At 44.2% G+C, this 21,797-nt stretch overlaps 1 protein-coding gene across 1 annotated transcript in view; it reads left to right on the top strand.

Moving 5' to 3' along the window:
• LOC138570297 (cocaine esterase-like) overlaps positions 1-21,797 on the top strand; it is a 955,042-nt gene that overhangs the window by 84,031 nt on the left and 849,214 nt on the right. Inside the window, exon 3 of the mRNA XM_069649071.1 lies at positions 13,174-13,312. Coding sequence (XP_069505172.1) covers positions 13,174-13,312 — 139 coding nt within the window. The remainder of the gene's footprint in view (positions 1-13,173; positions 13,313-21,797) is intronic.

Genomic DNA, 21,797 nt, shown 5'->3' with positions numbered 1-21,797 from the left:
AGTTAAAACAAAGATTTACTCGAGGTCCCATCCTGGCACAACCTGACATAGACAAACCCTTCCTGATGGAAAGAGATGCCTCGGATTACGCCATAGGAGCAGTTCTGAAACAAGAATTGGAAGACAAAAAAGAACATCCCATCGCCTATCTATCCCGAACTCTAAATCCCAGTGAAACACATTATTCTGTCTTGGAGAAGGAATTGCTTGCCATCCGACAGGCCTTTACCGAATGGCGCCATCTGCTCTTGGGGGCCCAATATCCGATCCAAGTAAGGACTGATCATCGGAATTTACAAATTCTTCAGTCTTTAGAGTGTAGAAACAGTTGTCAGGCTCGCTGGGCCTTTTTTTTTGCTCAATATCAGTTCCAGATAAACCACGTCCCTGGAGTGACAAACATCATTGCTGACGCCTTGTCCAGACGACCTGACTATGAACTAGAGGAAACCTGTGCCCTTCCAAAGATGTTTCCCGATTCCGTCTTTATTGCCCAAGCAAATTCATTATTGGATAATATTCACTCTGCAACACCTTCATCAGATCTCTGGAAGGAATTCTTTAAGACAAATAGATGGGAACTCGGTTAAAGATGGATACCTGTTCAAAGAAAAGAATCTAGTGAATCCTACACAAGAACTGAGGTTTAATATCATAAAACTCTGCCATGATACCTTCCATTCAGGACATCGAGGCATATCAGCAACTCTCAGACTCATTCAGAGGAACTTTTGGTGGCCCAGAATGGCCGAAGATATAAAAAATTACATCCAAGCTTGCACAATCTGTTGCCAGAATAAGCATGACAATAAGTAACCAGCAGGACTCCTATACCAGCCTCCCTTACCTGACCGTCCCTGGGCAACTATTGCTACTGATTTTATCGTGGAACTACCTCCTTCCAAGGGCTTTATGACCATAATGGTGACCATCGACCATCAACCAGTTTTCCCATATGGCCCATTTTACTCCCTTGGAAAAGCTACCTTCAGCACAAGAAATGGCAGGAATTTTCGTAGACCACATCTTTAGACTTCATGGCCTTCCTTCCAAAATCATTTCGGATCGGGGCCCCAGTACATCTCCCAGTTCTGGAAATACCTGTGCAAAATGTTAGGCATCCAACGAGCCTTGTCTTCTGGATATCATCCCCAGACCAATGGAATTACAGAACGGGTCAACCAAACACTCAAACAATATCTACGATGTTTTGCCTCCAAGGTGCAGGATGATTGGTCCGTCTTGATTTATGTGGCTGAGTTTGCTTACAATAACTCTGACCATGCAGCCATTAAAACCAGTCCGTTCTTCTGCTCCCAGGGATTTAATCCATCAGTTTTACCTACTGTGCTACCTCACTCCACCCCAGTTCCATCGGTTGATTCCTGGATAGAGCATTTGGTTACAGTACACACGGATGTGAAAAGTCATTTGGAAAAGGCCAGGGAAAATGTTAAACGATATGCTGACTCCAGGAGAAGACCAGGTCCTCAGTACGCTATTGGAGATAAGGTCTGGCTTTCCTCCAGACTCTTACCTAGACATCTGAGACCTAACAAGTTAGCTCCACGTTTCTATGGACCCTTTACGATAAGAGAAATAATCAACCCCGTGGCCTTCAGGCTTCAATTGCCCAAATCCTGGAAAAGGATTCACCCAGTTTTTCATACGTCCCTGCTGAAACCTTATTCTCCTGACACCAGGACCTCTCCTCGACCTACCCCTGTGATCAACAATGACCAGGTCGAATTTGAAGTTGACAGGATTTGTGACTCCAGGTACAGAAGGGGTTGCCTACAATATTTGGTGGAATGGAAAGGATATCCACCTAGTGAGCGAACATGGGAACCAGTGTCCAACATGAATGCCCCTCGTTTGCTACGACGGTTTCACTTAACCCATCCGGGCAAACCAGGAGGATCGCAGTTTAAGAGGGGGCATGCTGTCATGATTCGCCGTTTCAGTCCCTTCTGGACTACGTGGTCCATAAGACATTGCTACATTCCCTCTAAGGTACACTCAATATGGCTGACGTTAGTGCGCGAGTACCGCTCTAGCGTTTTCAAGAGTTTGCCAGTTCCTTGAAAAAGAACACCCCCCGCGGCACTTCGCGTCTCAACGCTAGACTTTCTAACTTCGGGAAGTGTGCTCGTACTTTCCTGTGCTCTTACCTTCTGTCCAGGTTCTAAGTGCTCCTTATTCCGGGTCATCTTCAGCACTCCCCTTTTTAAGGGCCTTCCGCCCATAGCGCTCGCTCCTTACCTTGTTTCTTCCTGGTTCCTCCCTGGCTTCCTTCCTCCCGGGACTTTAGTTGCTTGTGCTCCTTCCTGGAATTGAACGCAGACTCCCTTGTTCAGACTCGCCTACACGCTGGAGACGGAGGATACGCGACCGTGTCTTTACAAGTCCCGAGCTGTCCGGAAAAAAGAATAGAACCAGTCCAAGACTTCGAAAGACAAACAGGTGAGATTTCAGGCAAAGTGTGACAGAAGAAGGGAGCCATTCTTCTGGACCAAACAGATCCACTACCTTTTCAGTTTAGTATTTAGGCTGAAGGACAGGTTTTGACACAGTACGGTGGACTATTGATCTGCACGGACATTCTGACAGAGCCATTAGCCATTTAGTTGAGGCGGGGCAACCCCTCTTAGAGTTAGGGACAGTGAGACTTTGAGGCAGGGCAGCCCTTCTTAGAGTTGTGGATAGTGAGGCGTTGAGGCAGGGGAGCCCCTCTCAGAGTTAGGGATAGTGAGGCGTTGAGGCAGGGCAACCCCTCTTAGATTTAGGTATAGTGAGGCGTTGAGGCAGGGCAGCCCCTCTTAGAGTTAGGGATAGTGAGGCATTGAGGCAGGGAAGCCCCTCTAAGAGTTAGGGATATTGAGGCGTTGAGGCAGGATAGCCCCTCTTAGAGTTAGGGAAAGTGAGGCATTGAGGCAGGGCAGCCTCCCTTAGAGTGAGGGATAGTGAGGTGTTGAGGCAGGACAGTCCCTCTTAGAGTTAGAGATGGTGAGGCATTGAGGCAGGGCAGCCCCTCTCTGAGAGTTAGGGATAGTGAGGCGTTGAGGCAGGACAGCCCCTCTTAGAGTTAGGGATAGTGAGGAATTGAGGCAGAGCAGCCCCTATTAGAGTTATGGATAGTGAGGCATCGAACAAGCACGGAAAGCACTGTTTGCTGTCACAAAGCTCTTTGCCGGGCCGCCGAGCATTCAAAGGATTTTCTCTCCCCTTCGCTTGGACTGTCTGCTGAGTACTCTGTGCCGTGATTCAAAGAGCAGCGGACGTCTGCTCATTTTGCACCAAATTTGCCTGGACTAGAAACTGACAAGGTGACTGTTGTGCATGTCGTGCATTTGTAGAGAATTGTGCACGTTGTGCACGTTGTGCTCTCTTTACTTTCACTCACTTTGCCCACCTGTTATCCTGATATACATTTTTGTTTTCTCTCTTTGTATCTCACTTCCTAATTTTTTTAGGGGCTCTCTTGGTGCGAATACTCTGCCCCCTTTCTTTTGGCGTGCTCACGGGGTGGAGCATAAATACACCGGCTCCAGCGCACCCGCGCGTGCACCGAACAAGCACGGAAAGCACTGTTTGCTGTTTGCGGTGCGCGCTGCGGGGAGCGAGGATGTTGGTGAAGGGGTGGAGGGACAACGGGTTCAGTGGAGGTCGCCAAAGGGTAGCAGCCTGACCGCACGAGAAGTCAGAGGGATAAATACTGTGTATGATTTAAAATGCAGTAAATAGGCTGCATGCTTAGACCCTCAGAGTGTAAGTTTTTGGACAGGTCTGGACAGGTCTGGATTTGTATATACTCCGTAGTACTAATAGCTTCTAAAAGGGCAGTGACATCCTATTTGTATTGGTTTGAAATTTGAATATAATCTGGCAAACCTTGAATACAACTTTCGCAACCAGATATATAAAACAGTTATATCTTGGTTCTGCCTTTATTTGGGATGTCAAGACGCCGAAATAGTGTCGAATATGTCTATTCTAGAGGATCTGCAGCTGGCCCTTCTACTAGGAGCTCTACCATACAGGGACCCAGACTATATGATGACATCTTGTCTGCTCCTCTAATATTCACACCTGTAAAAAATACCTTAAGAATGGCTATGAATATGCCTTTACCGTTGTCCCCTACTGAGCCAAGCGATTCAATGATACTGGAGTCAGAAGCAACTGTACATCCGTCTATTGACTCCACTGAAGGCCCTATGCAAGCCCCAGAAGATGAAATAATTGATTCTCTTCCGATAGACGGGGGGACAAGGGAGGAGATTGTAACAGTGCCGGAATCCTCTTTTTTGGATACCCCCTCGGATTTTTTCTCAGCTGATGCAGATCTGAGAGACCTCACTCAGCACCCTTTGGAATCCTCTAATCCCTTTAACGAATTGAATTTGGGTAATACATCAGAGACTGGCACACTCCTAAGGGACATATTGCAAGAACTTAAAGTCCACTCTACTGGATTTATGGAAAATCGTATTTTAATGGGTAGGCAAATCGATCAAACTAATAGACTTACTGAAGCATTAGAACTTCTGCCCACAAAAATTATCACGAAACTGATGGCTACAGACGTCCTTCCCATTAGGATGGAGCACGACAATTTGGCCACAAAAAATATGACTGCCGTGCAACTGAACTCTGAACCTCCTAAAGTCTCTGAGGAACTTTCTAAACCCAAGCATAAAAATCCTACAGAGATAGAAGAAGGGAGCGGGCAAATAAAACAAGATAATAAAAACAAAAATAAAAATGATCAGAACAACAAAAACAATCGGAAGAAGGGACAGGCATCTTTCTTCAATAAAAGAAGCAAAATCGCGAAAAATTCCCGGAAAAATCTAATAATAGAAGACCCAGTTGGGACTTCTGACCAAGAGTCTGATAAAGAAGAACCCCCTTACAATGGTCAGGTGGGAAAGTATAGGCATGCGAAGAACCCCCTGACGGACGAAATGTCCCATAAGAGTTTGCCTCCAACATCAGTCATGGGACTTAGTAAGGTGATTGAGGATGAAAGTATCAAAAGTAAAGGCATAAAACCTCAAAAAGAGACTTATGATCTCTTCATAAAGCCGAAAAATCAAAAGTTAGATCGTAATATCACCCACTTGAATCCGCTGGCTAATGAATTTTTGACAAATATCACTCCGCAGGTGGCGCAAATCTTAGAATCAAGCGATCCAGCAACTCTGGGGCCTCCCACCCTAGAAAATTCTGTAGAGGATTTGTCCTTACAGAACGCCCCTGGAACTAGCTTTCCTGAGCCCCCTGCCTTGAGCGGAATCGAGATAAAAACACTTATAACTGCTGCTGTAGAAGCGGCTTTAAAGGGGAAATATCCTTATGAGTCTTTGGCTATAAATCATTCCATTGATCTGTCCAAGCCATTGACAACGGGGTCAAAAACTATTCTGGGCACTGGGGCCCCTCAGATTCAAGAGAAGACTAAAGAAACCGAAGTAATGTATTACAACAAAGAGAATTATCCTGTGATCCCATGTGTGCCGAAGGATCCAATTGATAATTCATCTATTGAGCATTCTTTAACCGAAATGGAGGTTAGACTGCTTATAAGCACTTCTATCGTTGATGCACTAAAGGATAAAACACTGCAGGAAGCACAGGCTCCAATTGCCTTGGCTGGCAGTAATAAAACTCTACAGCCTAAAAAGCAGCAAGTGATTAGGGAAGGGTCACCCTCCTTGAAGGTTACGGAATCAATTACACCCATGCCAATACAATCATTTCCTACATCATCAGAGTCGCTGCCCCATAACCCTGTCAGACCACACCAATTACATAGGGAGGCCGGGGAAGGAAGGATGCCCAAACACTACATGGATACAGAATTTAAACGTATATCTTGGAGAACTTCAGGCTTTTTAGACTCTCCCAGTATTCTCATCTTTCCTCTTTTTGAGTGTGGTTTTCAGCCTCCTATGAACAGAAACAGAACTCTGCAGTTGCTTAATGATATCCCGAATTTAGCAAACTTGACCTCCGCAGATATCAAAAGGATAGATTTTATACATCCTGACTGCTATGATCATGTTAGAATTATATTCTATTCTAAACTGGTATATCGAAACGTTCTCTTGGAATTAGATGAATTTAACAAGAGGGGATTCGACATACTAAACTTTGGTGATGGAAACATGCAATCGGAGTTTTCTAATTTCACCCAAGCTCAAAGACCTGGAGGCGGGGGTGATCTAGAGCAAAAAAAAAAAAAGAGTCAGAGATCCTCCAGGAGCACGACTCAAGCTGGAGATGGCTAGCCTCGAGCCTGAGAGACTCTATTGCCCGATTACAAAATCTGAAACAGTAACATTAGTAGTAAGCACCCATGTTTCTATTCTCTCCTGGAATTCAAGAGTGAGCTCTCATCTGTCGTCTTGTTTGGAATTATGCAATTACTTGAGAACAAAGAATATCATTTGCATACAGGAAACCTGGATGACTTCGCCCACACAGATGGATGGTTTTGAATGCCATCATCTTCTTGCCTCCCAAGGGAGCTTAGGCCGACCTAAGGGGGGACTCCTATTAGCAATAAAGTTAGACATGGGCATTAATATTGTTGAAACCTTCACCATTCCCCCTGTGGGATTGGGTGCTACCCTAAAGCTTGAAAACTTTAATTATATACTAATTTGGAACATATATTGGTCATCTGGAATAAACATTTTTGAAATTACTTCAAAAATGGAAGAAATAATGGAGAAATACCTCTACATTTATCCAGGTATTCAATTTGTAATAATGGGGGACCTGAACACTAATTTATTATCGGAGACAAATGAAATCTTCCCCCCCTTGAATCCTTCACTCCTCCTCACAATGATGGACCAAGGAGCAACTCAGGATCTTTATTTGGAAAACTTGACATACAAAAAAGTAGATCGTATGGGTTGGTCTACACTATTTAAAAATTGGGGACTAAAATCCGTTCACTTAATCCTGAACTCCAACGTCCCATATATAACCTGGACATCAGGGGCTAAGTCTTTCCCGATTGACTATATATATGTTTCCACGGAGGTTTTCTGCCTGATTGAAAGCTTTGGATTAACTCCCTCCTCAAAAAGTGATCATAAGATGCTGGAATTGAATCTTTCCATCAACATAAGAAATCCTGAACCCCTGAAGAGGCTTCAGGATTTGCTAATAAATAATGGGAGTAATAGGATTTGTTGGCACCCGGGAAATGTCTTAAAATGTAACAACCTCTTCTGTAAAGATTATACAGATTCTACTTATGCGGAAAAAAAGGTGAGGTATGCGCCTGAACATTTCTGCCCATACATTAAAACATTAATTGAGAAGTCCATCAAAAAGATGGGAAACCATCCCTCCAAACAACATTTGCATAAATATGACTCTACTGTCTATTTAGCAAAAATTGAGCTACGCCGTGCTCTTAGACATGTACATCGTCTTAACATAGAAGATGATATCAAACAAAGGGGGATTAAAGGCATCAAGCAAGTCTATAAGAATTGGTCCAAATCACATAAACACAAATTATTTCAAGAAGATAATGAGGAAATGCTGACCGCATTGAAAAATAACTCATCTAAGCACTTTTGGCAGCTTATAAACAAATCCTCAAGATCTTCTCGAACTTCCAATCTGAATCCAATCAATGAGATCACATGGAAAAATCATTTTGAGAACCTATATGGTGACTTACAGGAAGTAGGTTCTTTGAGAGACAACTTTAAGACCACACCTTGGCCTGGCAACTTCTCGATTAACATGATAAGAGAGAGGATAATAAGATCTAGTTCCTCCCGTGCTGCGGGACCTGACGGGTTATCAAACATTTTGTTTAAGGGGAACCCAGACATCTGGTCCAAATCACTCTTCCTACTTTTCGAAGATATAAGTCGAACTAGATGTATTCCATTATCTTGGAACATGAGCTATATAATACCGGTCTATAAAAAGGGAGATCGATCCATGCCATCCAATTACCGTCCAACAGCTCTCCTGGATTCAGACTCCAAAATCTATGCAAGCCTTCTTCTACAAAGAATAGAAATTTGGGCTACAACCGAAAAGATCTATTCCTTTGCACAATTTGGGTTTAGAAAGGGGATTGGAACATTGGCGGGCGGGTTGATAATCTCACTCCTGCAAGAACTGGGATGGCAAAAAGAGGCTAGTCCGGTCTATTTGGCAAGCATGGATCTATCTCTTGCGTTTGACCTGGTTAATAGATCAATCTTATGGAAGAGGTTGTTAGATATGCAGCTACCTCGCGAATTATTAGCCATCCTGATCCATCTCCATGAAGGATCTACTATTCAGATTAGGTTAAATAACGAAGGTCTTCTCTCTGCACCTATTAAGACCTCAAATGGCCTCCGTCAAGGGTGCATTTTTGCCCCAACCTTATACAATCTATATACTTCTGACATAGGAAAGGCATTATGCCCTGCTGCCTTCATTCAACCAATACGAGAAGGCAAGAAGATGTGCTGGTGCTCATACGCAGATGACTTCCTCTTATTCGATAGGTCCCCAATTGGACTTCAGCACCTATTGATAGCATTTGGGAAATATATGGAAGTGAATGCTTTGGTAGTGAATCCATTAAAATCGTTAATCCTGTGTTTGACAGGAAAGAGGAGACCACCTTTGAAAAACTGGCGTATGGGGTTGCATAGGTTACCTATCAGAAGCTCAATGATTTATTTGGGTTTTTTGGTTAATGCAAAAAGTAACAATCTATCTATTCTCACACACTTCTTAACCAAGGCCAAAGCATGCGCGACTCAACTGCGGGTAGTTGATTTAAAATTCGGAAACTTCTCTCTTAACCCATGTCTTAGATTCTACAAGTGCAAAGTAATCCCGAAGATTATCTATGGCAGTGAAATCACACAGACTTGAGATGGTTACTCTAAGGAAAATGATGATCTGCCTGCCCAAGTGTGTCCCTATACATGCAATTCGTTATGAATTAGGACTGCAGTCATTTAAGAGTATAGTGGAATGGAAATGTCGTTCTCTGTTTCGCCGTCTACTAATACAAACGCAAAATAACTTGTCTTATGAGCTGTCTGGCAAGTTGAAACAAGGGAATCCAAAATCCGTCTTTTTGACAAAACTTATGAATTTATTGCTAACTGCATTAAGCAGTGCTGGAGTCCGATATCAACGCTAGTAACAAATCCAAGAAAATTAAAACAACTCTTACAAAATGTAGATTGGGCGGAAACTATTAAAGAACTATCCTCATATAGGTTGTATTCACATATGATCTCATATTATAAATATCTAGGAAATATGGAACCTTATCTATACATCTTTCCTAATAGAGGTTATCGGAACATCTATATGAGATTTAGATTTAATGTTTTATCTACAGGGGAAATCATTTCCGCAAGAACTAAAGGGCCTGATGTATCAACTCTGTGCAGGTTCTGCAATTCTCATGATGTAAAAGAAACTTTAAGACATCTCTTATTGGAATGTCCTAAGTTAGTAGAAAAAAAATTACTCTATTTCTCTAGCTTCGTAGCAGATGTAACAAAAGTAATTCCAAATCAAGTATGGAAACATATGTTATTCGATAAGAGAATATCCCTGCAGTTAGCAATTGTAAGGTTTTTGAAAACTGAATGCGGTTTATCATGAAAAATGTAAAATACTTTAGGGAAATTTTATTTTATTGCAGGGTTGTGTAATAGAATTGTATTTTGTTTCATAAGGAAGTTAAATATGCCTTTATCTTTTAAAATGTGTATTTGTTGTTTTATCCTTTTAATTGTGCTATTCATTTTAAATAGTGTTTTGTAAAGGTTTTGTTTGAAAACCAAATACAAATAAAGATGTATTATTATAGTGAGGCATTGAGGCAGGGCAGCCCTTCTCAGAGTTAGGGATAGTGAGGCATTGAGGTAGGGTAACCCCTCTCAGAGTTAGGGATAGTGAGGCGTTGAGGCAGGCAACCCCTCTTAGAGTTAGGGATAGTGAGACGTTGAGGCAGGACAGCCCCTTTCTGATAGTTAGGGATAGTGAGGCGTTGAGGCAGGACAGCCCCTCTTAAAGTTGGGGATAGTGAGGCATTGAGGCAGGGCAGCCCCTCTCTGAGAGTTAGGGATAGTGAGGCATTGAGGCAGGGCAGCCCCTCTTAGAGTTGGGGATAGTGAGGTGTTGAGGCAGGGCAGCCCCTCTCTGAGAGTTAGGGATAGTGAGGCATTGAAGCAGGACAGCCCCTCTTAGAGTTAGGGATAGTGAGGCATTGAGGCAGGGCAGCCCCTCTTAGAGTTAGGGATAGTGAGGGGCATTGATGCAGGGCAACCCCTCTTAGAGTTAGGGATAGTGAGGTGTTGAGGCATGGCAGCCTCTCTTAGAGTTAGGGATAGTGAGGCGTTGAGGCAGGGCAGCCCCTCTCTGAGAGTTAGGGATAGTGAGGCATTGAGGCAGGGCAGCCCCTCTTAGAGTTGGGGATAGTGAGGTGTTGAGGCAGGGCAGCCCCTCTCTGAGAGTTAGGGATAGTGAGGCGTTGAGGCAGGACAGCCCCTCTTAGAGTTAGGGATAGTGTGGCATTGAGGCAGGGCAGCCCCTCTTAGAGTTAGGGATAGTGTGGGGCATTGATGAAGGGCAACCCCTCTTAGAGTTAGGGATAGTGAGGTGTTGAGGCATGGCAGCCTCTCTTAGAGTTAGGGATAGTGAGGCTTTGAGGCAGGCCCCCCTCTTAGAGTTAGAGATAGTGAGACGTTGAGGCAGGACAGCCCCTCTTAGAGTTGTGGATAGTGAGGTGTTGAGGCAGGGCAGCCACTCTCAGAGTTAGGGATAGTGAGGCATTGAGGCAGGGCAGCCTCTCTCTGAGAGTTAGGGATAGTGAGACGTTGAGGCAGGACAGCCCCTCTTAGAGTTAGGGATAGTGAGACGTTAAGGCAGGACAGCCCCTCTTAGAGTTGGGGATAGTGAGGCGTTGAGGCAGGGCAACCCATCTTAGAGTTGGGGATAGTGAGGCGTTGAGGCAGGACAGCCCCTCTTAGAGTTGGGGATAGTGAGGCGTTGAGGCAGGGCAACCCCTCTTAGAGTTGGGGATAGTGAGGCGTTGAGGCAGGACAGCCCCTCTTAGAGTTGGGGATAGTGAGGCATTGAGGCAGGGCAACCCCTCTTAGAGTTGGGGATAGTGAGGCGTTGAGGCAGGGCAGCCCCTCTCTGAGAGTTAGAGATAGTGAGGCATTGAGGCAGGGCAGCCCCTCTTAGAGTTGGGGATAGTGAGGTGTTGAGGCAGGGCAGCCCCTCTCTGAGAGTTAGGGATAGTGAGGCGTTGAGGCAGGACAGCCCCTCTTAGAGTTAGGGATAGTGAGGCATTGAGGCAGGGCAGCCCCTCTTAGAGTTAGGGATAGTGAGGGGCATTGATGCAGGGCAACCCCTCTTAGAGTTAGGGATAGTGAGGTGTTGAGGCATGGCAGCCTCTCTTAGAGTTAGGGATAGTGAGGCTTTGAGCCAGGCCCCCCTCTTAGAGTTAGAGATAGTGAGACGTTGAGGCAGGACAGCCCCTCTTAGAGTTGGGGATAGTGAGGCGTTGAGGCAGGGCAGCTACTCTCAGAGTTAGGGATAGTGAGGCGTTGAGGCAGGGCAGCCCCTCTCTGAGAATTAGGGATAGTGAGACGTTGAGGCAGGACAGCGCCTCTTAGAGTTAGGGATAGTGAGACGTTAAGGCAGGACAGCCCCTCTTAGAGTTGGGGATAGTGAGGCGTTGAGGCAGGGCAACCCATCTTAGAGTTGGGGATAGTGAGGCGTTGAGGCAGGACAGCCCCTCTTAGAGTTGGGGATAGTGAGGCGTTGAGGCAGGGCAACCCCTCTTAGAGTTGGGGATAGTGAGGCGTTGAGGCAGGACAGCCCCTCTTAGAGTTGGGGATAGTGAGGCGTTGAGGCCGGGCAACCCCTCTTAGAGTTGGGGATAGTGAGGCGTTGAGGCAGGAGAGCCCCTCTTAGAGTTGGGGATAGTGAGGCTTTGAGGCAGGACAGCCCCTCTTAGAGTTAGGGATAGTGAGATGTTGAGGCAGGACATCCCTATTAGAGTTGGGGATAGTGAGGTGTTGAGGCAGGGCAACCCCTCTCAGAGTTAGGGATAGTGAGGCGTTGAGGCAGGCAACCCCTCTTAGAGTTAGGGATAGTGAGGCATTGAGGCAGGGCAGCCCCTCTTAGAGTTTGGGATAGTGAGGCGTTGATGCAGGGCAACCCCTCTTAGAGATAGGGATAGTGAGGTGTTGAGGCATGGCAGCCTCTCTTAGAGTTAGGGATAGTGAGGCTTTGAGGCAGGACAGCCCCTCTTAGAGTTAGGGATAGTGAGACGCTGGTTGAGCCAGGACAGCCCCTCTTAGAGTTGGGGATAGTGAGGCTTTGAGGCAGGACAACCCCTCTTAGAGTTAGGGATAGTGAGATGTTGAGGCAGGACAGCCCCTCTTCGAGTTAGGGATAGTGAGACGTTGAGGCAGGACAGCCCCTCTTAGATTTGGGGATAGTGAGGCTTTGAGGCAGGACAGCCCCTCTTAGAGTTGGGGATAGTGAGGCATATTATACTTTACAGCTCTGTTTGAAAGGGTGAAGACTGACCAGGTGCAGAATGTAGCGCCTTGGTTACACTCCTTGGCGGTCCTTGACGTGTCTGAAAGGGTCACAAATATTTCCCCGGACACATGTTTGAGAAGAAAAAGGTTGGTGTGTGTACATATCTCTGACCTTCTCTGGATGGACAAATAGCTCAGGGGGGTGAGTGCTTGCTGCTGAAATCCTTATGTAATCTGCATGTGACAAGCTCTGGCAAGGCCCCCTCAGCTGTTCACCCTTCTTGGAGGGTCAATGAGTGCTATATATGGTTGAGCAATGATAGAAAGCGGTATATGAACAAGAAAGTATTGATACTATTATGGTGTTCGGTATTCCCCTGTACCCAATACTCGGCATTGCCCATACTCTGCAGCAATGGTCGGATATGCTTTATGATTACACCACCCACAGATGGAGGCTGTCCATATTCTGCAACAATGGTCAGATATGCTTTATGATTACACCTCCCACAGATGGAGGCTGTCTATACTGTGCAACAATGGTCATGTTTGCTTTATGATTACACTACCCACAGATCGAGACTGTCTAATCGGTGGCCTTATTGTATCTCCTCAGGTGCCTTCAATCAGTGGGGTTGACAGCAAAAATAAATGAGATATTGCAAGTGGACTTTCCCCCTCTGCCCGTGTCTGAAGACTGCCTGTACCTCAACATCTACACTCCAGCGGGTGCCAATAAGACCTCCAAGCTTCCGGTGAGCCTTCCAAACACCGCTTAATAGGTCACCCACCGCTGGCACTGGCTGCTGCATCGTCTCCGAGGACAGATCATGAAAATGGCAGAAATCATGTGTAGGGCACACAGGTGCAAGCCAGGGTTCTCCCCCCTCCATCTAGATAGGTTTGTGGTAGAGCAGCTGTGTGCACCACTGCTGGCAGATAAGGATCCTCATCTGTAGGGCACACAGGTGCAAGCCAGGGCCCTCCCCCCTCCATCTAGATAGGCTTGTGGAAGAGCAGATGAGTGCACCACTGCTGGCAGATATGCTTCCTCATCTGTAGGGCACACAGGAACAAGACCGGGCTCTTGCCCTTCCATCTAGATAGGTTTGTGGAAGAGCAGATGTGTGCACCACAGTAGGGCACAAAGGTGCAAGCCAGGGCCCTCGCCCCTCCATCTAGATAGGTTTGTGCAAGAGCAACTGTGTGCACCACTGCTGGCAGATAAGCTTCCTCATCTGTAGAGCACACAGGAGCAAGCCATGGCCCTCTCTCCATCTAGATAGGTTTGTGGTAGAGCAATTGTGTGCACCACTGCTGGCAGATAAGCTACCTCATCTGTAGGGCACACGGGTGCAAGCCAAGGCCCCTCTCCATCTCGATAGGTGTGTGGAAGAGTAGCTGTGTGCACCACTGCTGGCAGATACGCTTCCTCATCTGTAGGGCACACAGGAACAAGCCATGGCCCTCTCTCCATCTAGATAGGTTTGTGGAAGAGCAGCTGTGTGCACTACTGCTGGCAGATAAGCTTCCTCATCTTTAGGGCACACAGGAGCAAGCCAGGGCCCTCGTGTTAGGGAGAATTCTCCAGAATGGTGAATTTCCCTTATCTACTGAGTCCCTCAGCAGCTTTGCTGGATTTTTAGTATTTCTTTTTTTCACCTGGTAAGAGTGTGAACCTTTTTTCTCACTCTTACATGTGTTTTGCTGTGTGTGTTCAAAATGTTTGTGTTCATGGACTGTGGAGCTTCACCTACTCCATAGGCATCATCTTCTTACTGTGTGTCACACAGCACCTTTAGTGCAGTGACACAGGGATGTCTTTTTCAGACTTCCCACTTTAAACTCCATATTCTGGGACTGACTACTGTCTACCAGAACATGTAAAGTTGCCATTGACTTTATTAGTCTTTTTAAACTCAGAGACCCAGTACAACCTATCTTACATAGAGTACTGGAAAGGGTTAATAGTTATCCCATTTTGTCTGTCTCTCATGGAACATTGTTTCGTTCCCCTTTCATTAAGAATTGGCTGGTGGCAGTGGTATCTACCATATTTTTCCTACCGCGGTTTATTTAAATAGCCCTGGTACTGTTTTAGGCTATCTTCGTAGCCTCGAATGCAAACCCGTTGGACCACATTTACTTTAATTTGGTTCCGGCTGGGTTTATTTCAGGGATGTCATTTCACCAAAATGCTAAGGGTAGTGGAAGTGACATCACACGACCCTTGACCCCCGAGGACATCACAGCATGTGATGTCATTTGACCCCACCCCGAAGTGATATTGCGGGAAGCGATGGAACATGACCTTTCACCCGTTGACAAAACAGGAAGTGGCATCACATAGCATTGTACACTACGAAAAATATAGTTACGATATCACTATAATGTGATGTACATTTCATACAAGAATGGATTGCCATATGTATCGTTAAGATCAGTGTGTATAGGCTCATATTGCCAAATTACTGTGAATGCAAGCAGACGTCCATGACCAAATGATCATGATAATGATGTGTTATTATATAGCACTTACGCTTAAGCGCTTTATATAGAAAAAATATACACTCAATATCACCCAACCTGTGTTGGCACTCATTTATCAACCTCAGAAGGATGAAAGGCTGAGTTGAGGCATTTAAGAACAGACTAAGGGCCTCATCACGAGGTTGGCTGTAACCCTTAAATCCGGCGGTAGCGCTGTTACCACCAGATTTAAGGGTCTGCCAAATCAGGGCTTTGGCGGATTTCTCCCCAGCTCTGAGCTGGGGGGGAAATCCGCTGAAAATTTGCGCTCACACCGCCGGCGGGAAATCCACTGGCGGTATGAGCGCAGAATTTCCCCATTGAGCCCAATGGGGAATGGGGCATTCCCGAATTGGCTCAATGGGGAATTCCAAATCCGCCAAACCCGTGATCCGGCGCTAATAGCGCCGGTGGGTTTGGCGGTAGGGCAGATAGCGCTGGCGTTACCGCCCAACTCTTGATGAGGCCCTAAATCAGTGACTCACCTCCTGAAGTGTACCTGAAATAAACCTTTAATGAGTCTACAATTATTGTATACCATTCGAGAAAGACACATTATGTGGTATTCCTATTCTTTCTTATTTAGGGTCAGTGCTGAAAGTGTTAGACTTGTGGCACTCCCGTTCTTATTTTTCTTCTTTTTTTTAAGGGGCCTGAACAAGCAAGCCAGCCACTCCCGAAGTAAAGAGCCACATGGTGCTGGCCACAGCCCAGGAGCTTGCAATACAAAAAAAAAAAGAAAAGACATTTTTTTCATTCGTTTTTTTTTTAGAGGTTGCAAGGGAGACCTCAGAGGTCGCAGTTGCGACCTCTGGTGACCCCTAAATGACGTCCCTGGTTTGTTCGCCATTTCGTTTTGAAAAGGTCTTTCTCGTGTTTTACTCTGCGCGCCAAACCAGGTTTGGTTCCTTTGTTCACTGTCCTATGGCGGGCTTCTGCACAGAAGCCCTCCTTAGGCACCTGAATGTCTGGGTAGGCAGGATGTGAGGGAGGGGTTTTAGGACCCCTGCCATGGGTTCCCTTGTTACCCCAAGTTGCAGTCCTGTTTGATTGGCTAGGTGACTGTCCTACCAGGACAGCCACCCTGCTTTGTGATTGACAGCCAGGCTGTGTGAATGGGGGATAACTGCATAAAAAGCAGGTCTCTGGGACTTGGAAGGCAGAGTTGCCACTGGATCGAGAGAACCGAAGAGAAGCTGAAAGAAGTGGACCACTACCACGACTGAACCTCCCAGTGAAGCCCTGCTGCGGGTCCGAATCTCCAAACTTCGATGACAAAGAAGATCTGCAAGGAATCTACTTCCCCATAGCTGGTGGGACCAAACAGTTCACCAAACACCAAGCAAGGCCTCCCTCTCCTGGTCGAATTTGCTGTGCACCACTGCAGTGGGCCAGATAGCCAGGAAGGTCAGACCCTGCTTGGGTGTTAAGGAACGCACCTTTAATTTGTCGATGTGCTCTGCTGCTGGTTTCTTCCCTGGGCAGTGCAGGACCCTCCAGTCTTCCTCCTTTGTGTCAGTTCGACAGTCACTTCAGGAACTGTGAGCCTGCAGGACCTGCCAGGAACTTCTGCCTCAGCTACAGCCTCCTTCTTCATTTAAGGTACTGTTTAAATCCGGCCGTTCGTTCCGTCCGACCGCAGTAAACGTGTTTGAAATCTTTTGCCAATTCGAGGGCTTGTCCTTCTCTACTCTTTTGAATAACTTTTCTGCCAACCAACTTCGTTTTGAACTCTTGGCAAAGACTTAACCGCAAACTACCCTGAACTGTGTGATCCTGTGCAAAGACTCTGAACCATTAACATTGGCCCAGGCCTATTGATTTGAATCCTCATGCTAGAAAGCCTTTTCTAGATTGCCCTGCCTACTTACTTGTTGGTGCTGCTTGATTTATTATAACCTTGTCTTTCCCTCACTTTTTAAATTGCATGAGTGCCATTTTGCTCACACCTCATTTTGAGCTTAACTTGTCCAGAATTTATTGGGTGGTGTGTAGTATATTAAGAGTGTGATTTTTCTGCTGCTTTACTTAGTGAAATGTTTTACAACTGATGTCTAGATAAATGTGTATTCTTTTACTCAGAAACCGTGAGTCAATGTTAGTTTGAACCATAGTAATTGCTGTCCTTTGTGTAACTATTGATAATGCTCACTTTACTCTTGTGATAAGTCTGGATGCTCAGCCATCGCTACCACTTTATTGTGTGGTACAGGCTTGTACCAAAGGTGAATTTGTACTTGCACTTCTAGTCTTAATTGTGTGTGGTGTTCCCAAAGGGTACTGCATATGATTCTGCCTAACACCTCGCCCCTCCATCTGGATAGGCTTGTGGAAGAGCAGCTGTGTGCACCACTGCTGGCAGGTGCAAGCCAGGCCCCCCTCCATCTAGATAGGCTTGTGGAAGAGCAGCTGTGTGCACCACTGCTGCACCAGGAATGAAATGACACAGACCTTCCTGTGTCAGCACAGGGGCAGCCCTTTACTTAAAGGGCAAATGATGTTGAAGTTCCTGGGTAGAAGTAAATTAGATATAAACAGTGAACTGCGCCAATTAACAATAATACAATAATAATTGAATTATGTTTTTAATTCCATTCCACAGCCTGACACGTGTTTCGAGCAAAGCTCTTTTTCAAAGGCTGTACATAGTAACAATTATACAACCAGTAACCCATTCATTAGTGATATACATCATGTCAATTGGGCAAACATCAAGGGGTAGCAAGGGAGATGGCCAGAAGAAATCAGGACATCATGGCATTAAATTAAAAGGAACATAATATAATATAAATCATTTTCCATACAAACATTTACCGTTTAAGCAGATGATCCATCCGGTTACAACCCAAAAAAGAAAAAGAGACATAACATAATAAGATAATAAGAGATTAGGTGTGTGCGGTGGAAAATCAACCATAGATAACATAATTTGTTAATCAACTCAAAGGACAACTGACTAGATAATTACCGTTGAACCTTGTCCAAAGGAAACTATACGGCAAAAAAGATAAATTAACAAGGATTATCTGGTGTCATATTACATTCAAACGCCAACAATTATCCCACAGTAGATATAAAATTTAGGTATAATTACCTTAATATTACTTGCGGTTGCAATGACCATTAATTAATTACTGCAAAAAGTCCACAGCCAAAAAAAAAAAAAAAAAAAGTTGCGCGTAGATAACACCAACCAACCAATTCAGGACGAGTCACGTATCCATTACCAATATTAAATTGGACATTTACCAAAAGAAAAAGAGAGGAAAACGGCTCTTAGTTAAATAAAATCAATTAATTACAACATAGGGATCATGTCGAAAGAGCACAAAAGTTTCTTACCAGCCTTCCGGCAACAACAATGTACAAAGAGAGAGTGCGCGCGCGCAATGCATCTCGTAGTAGTTAAAAAGAGAAATAGATCGCATAGGCAGCAACAGCACAAGGCATACCGCGGCGGCCATGTTAGGTGAGGGAAAGAGTCGGTTATTAATTAGATCAATAAGGCCAAGTTATGTATAAAGCACACAATCTATCGGTGCTGTACACCTGAACATCATAATTTAGTCAAAAATAAAGTTAAAGGTGAACAATACATGGAGCGCACTTGTTAAGCTGATGATAAAAAGATTAGTCTTGGCAATGTATAAGAATATGTTATCACAGGTTGTGTATTCAGCCGCACACACCCATTAATACATCAAGAGAATATACAAACAATTTGGTATTCAAAAACGAAATTAAATAATATGAGGCACGGTAGTTCAGGTGTAGCTACCTAAGTATCAATGACACCAAACCAACTCTAAATATAAAATTAAATCATAAGAACACATGAAATTCATGATCGGAATTAAGTCCAAAATTTACTAATCTGTGTTTACAAATAAGTCTAGCCTCTAATTGTCTAAGTCTAAGTTCCATATTGCCCCCTCTTTTTAATGGACGTATTTGAGACAGCCCAATAAATTTCAAAGCCTTAAAGTCATCGAGTTGATGTAAAGTCTGCCAATGTAATGCCAGTGGATATTTGGCATCCTGTTTATGCAAAGAAGCCAAATGCTCCCGAATACGCATTTTGAGTGGCCTAATAGTGCTCCCGACATAAAATAAGCCACAGACACATATAATGCAATACACCACAAATTTTGTGTTACAATTAATGAATGAATTGATAACATGTTTACCTGTTGTACCAAAGTCAAATGCCTCAGATTCAAATACATGTGAACACATGTTGCAACTCCCACATTTGTGAAACCCATTTGCACGACCCAGTTCTAACCATGTTCTAACAATAGGTGCCGGTGCCATGAAAGAGGGGCATAGAAGATTTTTAAGAGTAGGAGCTCTACTAAAAACTATCGATGGATTAGGTTCCAATAATTTGGTGAGATCCTTGTCTAAATGGAGTAAGTGCCAATGACGTTTTAGTATAGCATACACCTCATTACTATCACTGGTGTATCTAGTGATCAGCCTAATTTTATTAAAGCGCGTATTAGCTGAGTTCGTTCTAGATTTAGGTTTAAGTAAATCAGCCCTCTTCATACTGGACACTGCGCGTTCAACCTTAGTAAGAAGGTTTGATTGATAACCCCGTTGTACAAATTGATCGCGAATAAACAGTTTTTCCGCATCGAAATCAGCATCCAGAGAGCAATTACGTTTGGCTCTAATGTATTCACCTTTCGGAATGTTGTTAATAACAGACCGTATGTGAGAACTAGATGAATGTAAAACTGCATTGACCGAGGTAGGTTTACGGAAAGTTTTAGTAATAAAACCCATAGGGGACTTAGAAATATTCAGGTCAAGAAAATCCACAGAATCATTTGAAACATGATGCACGAATTGCAAACCCCAATTATTGGCATTTAAAAATTTGACAAATTCATTTAGTTCAGCCATATTGCCAGTCCAAATCATAAAAACGTCATCAATATATCTTTTCCAAAGATATATTGACGGTGAAAAGACATTATCATGAAACACATATTGTTCTTCAAATTGGTGCATGAATATATTCGCTACAGAAGGAGCAAAACTGGCTCCCATTGCAATGCCAATCAGTTGTTGATAATATGTATCATTAAAAAGAAACACATTATTTTGCAGAGCACAAAGAAGAAATTCTTTGATCATTTCAATATGAAGATGGTATGATGCTGATTTGTGTCGGAAAATATAAGTAATGCTAGCAATTGCTTTGTAGTGATCAATAGAAGTATATAATGATTTAACATCAAGTGTGACCAATAATATTTCAGAAGTACAAGGCAATTGTGCAAGAATTTCAAGAATATGCATAGTATCTCTTAAGTATGTGGGTGTAGAATGGACCAAAGGTGCAATACATTCATTGACATATACTGATATAGGTTCCAAAATTCCCCCCTGGCCACTAATAATAGGTCTACCTTCAGGTATCTTGTCAAATGTCTTATGGATCTTAGGAAGAAAATAAGCAGTTGGCATTGTGGGTTTATCAGAAAACAAAAAACATTTTTCCACATCTGTAATGATTCCTAATTTATACCATTTATCAATTAAAGAATGAACTTTATTACGTATTTGAGCAATAGGATTGTTTTTCAAAATGGCATAGCAACCTGGTGAGTTCAAATGGTCAAGTGCCATGGAGATATAATCAGCTTTGTCCATAATCACGACGTTACCGCCTTTATCAGCTTCCTTAATTACCAACGAATCATTAGATGCTAATTTGTTCAGGGCGGAACGCTGTGCTATTGACAAATTAGAATTTGTGAATTGTAAACGAGAAGAGCAACGATCAACTAATGTGTGAATATCATTGGTCACGACCGGATAGAACGTGTCTATAACGTTGTCATCTGACAGAATTGGAGTAAATTTAGATCTATTTGCAAATTCTTTAATTGTCAAATTACGATGCTGAATATCTAATTCATGCATCGTATCAAGAAGGTTAGATTCATTGTCAGACATTGACTCATCAATAGACATGAGTATATGGGTACTCATCATCGTTTGCAATGAAATTTCTGATAGTGCAGCGACAGGTGTCGTAGGAGAGTATTGTTTGACCTGTGTAGCAAAAAACTTCTTGAGCTTCAGCTTTCTGATAAATTTAAATAGATCAATTTGAACCTGCACGATATCCTTAATGCAGGATGGAGCAAATGATAATCCTTTATTTAGCAATGAGTGTTCTTCTGGAGAGAGCTGATATTGACTTAAATTATGAATTAAATTTTTCTGGGTAGAAGGTGGAGCATCTATTGTTGCCAGAGATGTGCAGAATGAGAATCTATAGTCCTGCCATATTCCATCAGTACTGCAAGGGGGAAGGTCCTCCTGCCACAGAGCCGAGCTGCACATATTGCCCTCACTGCTGATGGGACTCATGATCCTCAAAGTCGAGAACTGTATGGAGGCGGCCAGGTTCCTTCCCTCCATGCAACATTGCCCACCACCAAAGTCTGCACATTGGCTCTGCTGTGTGCTGTGCCAGCATGGTGGCCGTGGGCCTGTGGGAGGTGGCGCCATGAGGTACAGGTGCCTCTGACATTGCTCAGCTGCAGAGACAATGGATGAAAATATTTTGTGATCATTCATCTGTTGGCCTCTTTCATGCAGCCACTTTCATATGAAAGCGGCACATTGCAGACTGTGGAGAGTAGAAGATCTCATGGAGAAGCTAGAGTTCACATGGACAAGGTACAGGTG

The sequence above is a fragment of the Ambystoma mexicanum genome, chromosome 2q (genome assembly GCF_040938575.1).
Source record: "Ambystoma mexicanum isolate Mex_15411 chromosome 2q, UKY_AmexF1_1, whole genome shotgun sequence".
In the NCBI taxonomy this organism is placed as follows: Eukaryota; Metazoa; Chordata; class Amphibia; order Caudata; family Ambystomatidae; genus Ambystoma; species Ambystoma mexicanum.
The sequence above is the reverse complement of the archived record's forward strand: the minus strand, read 5'-3'. Positions and strand labels throughout refer to the sequence as shown.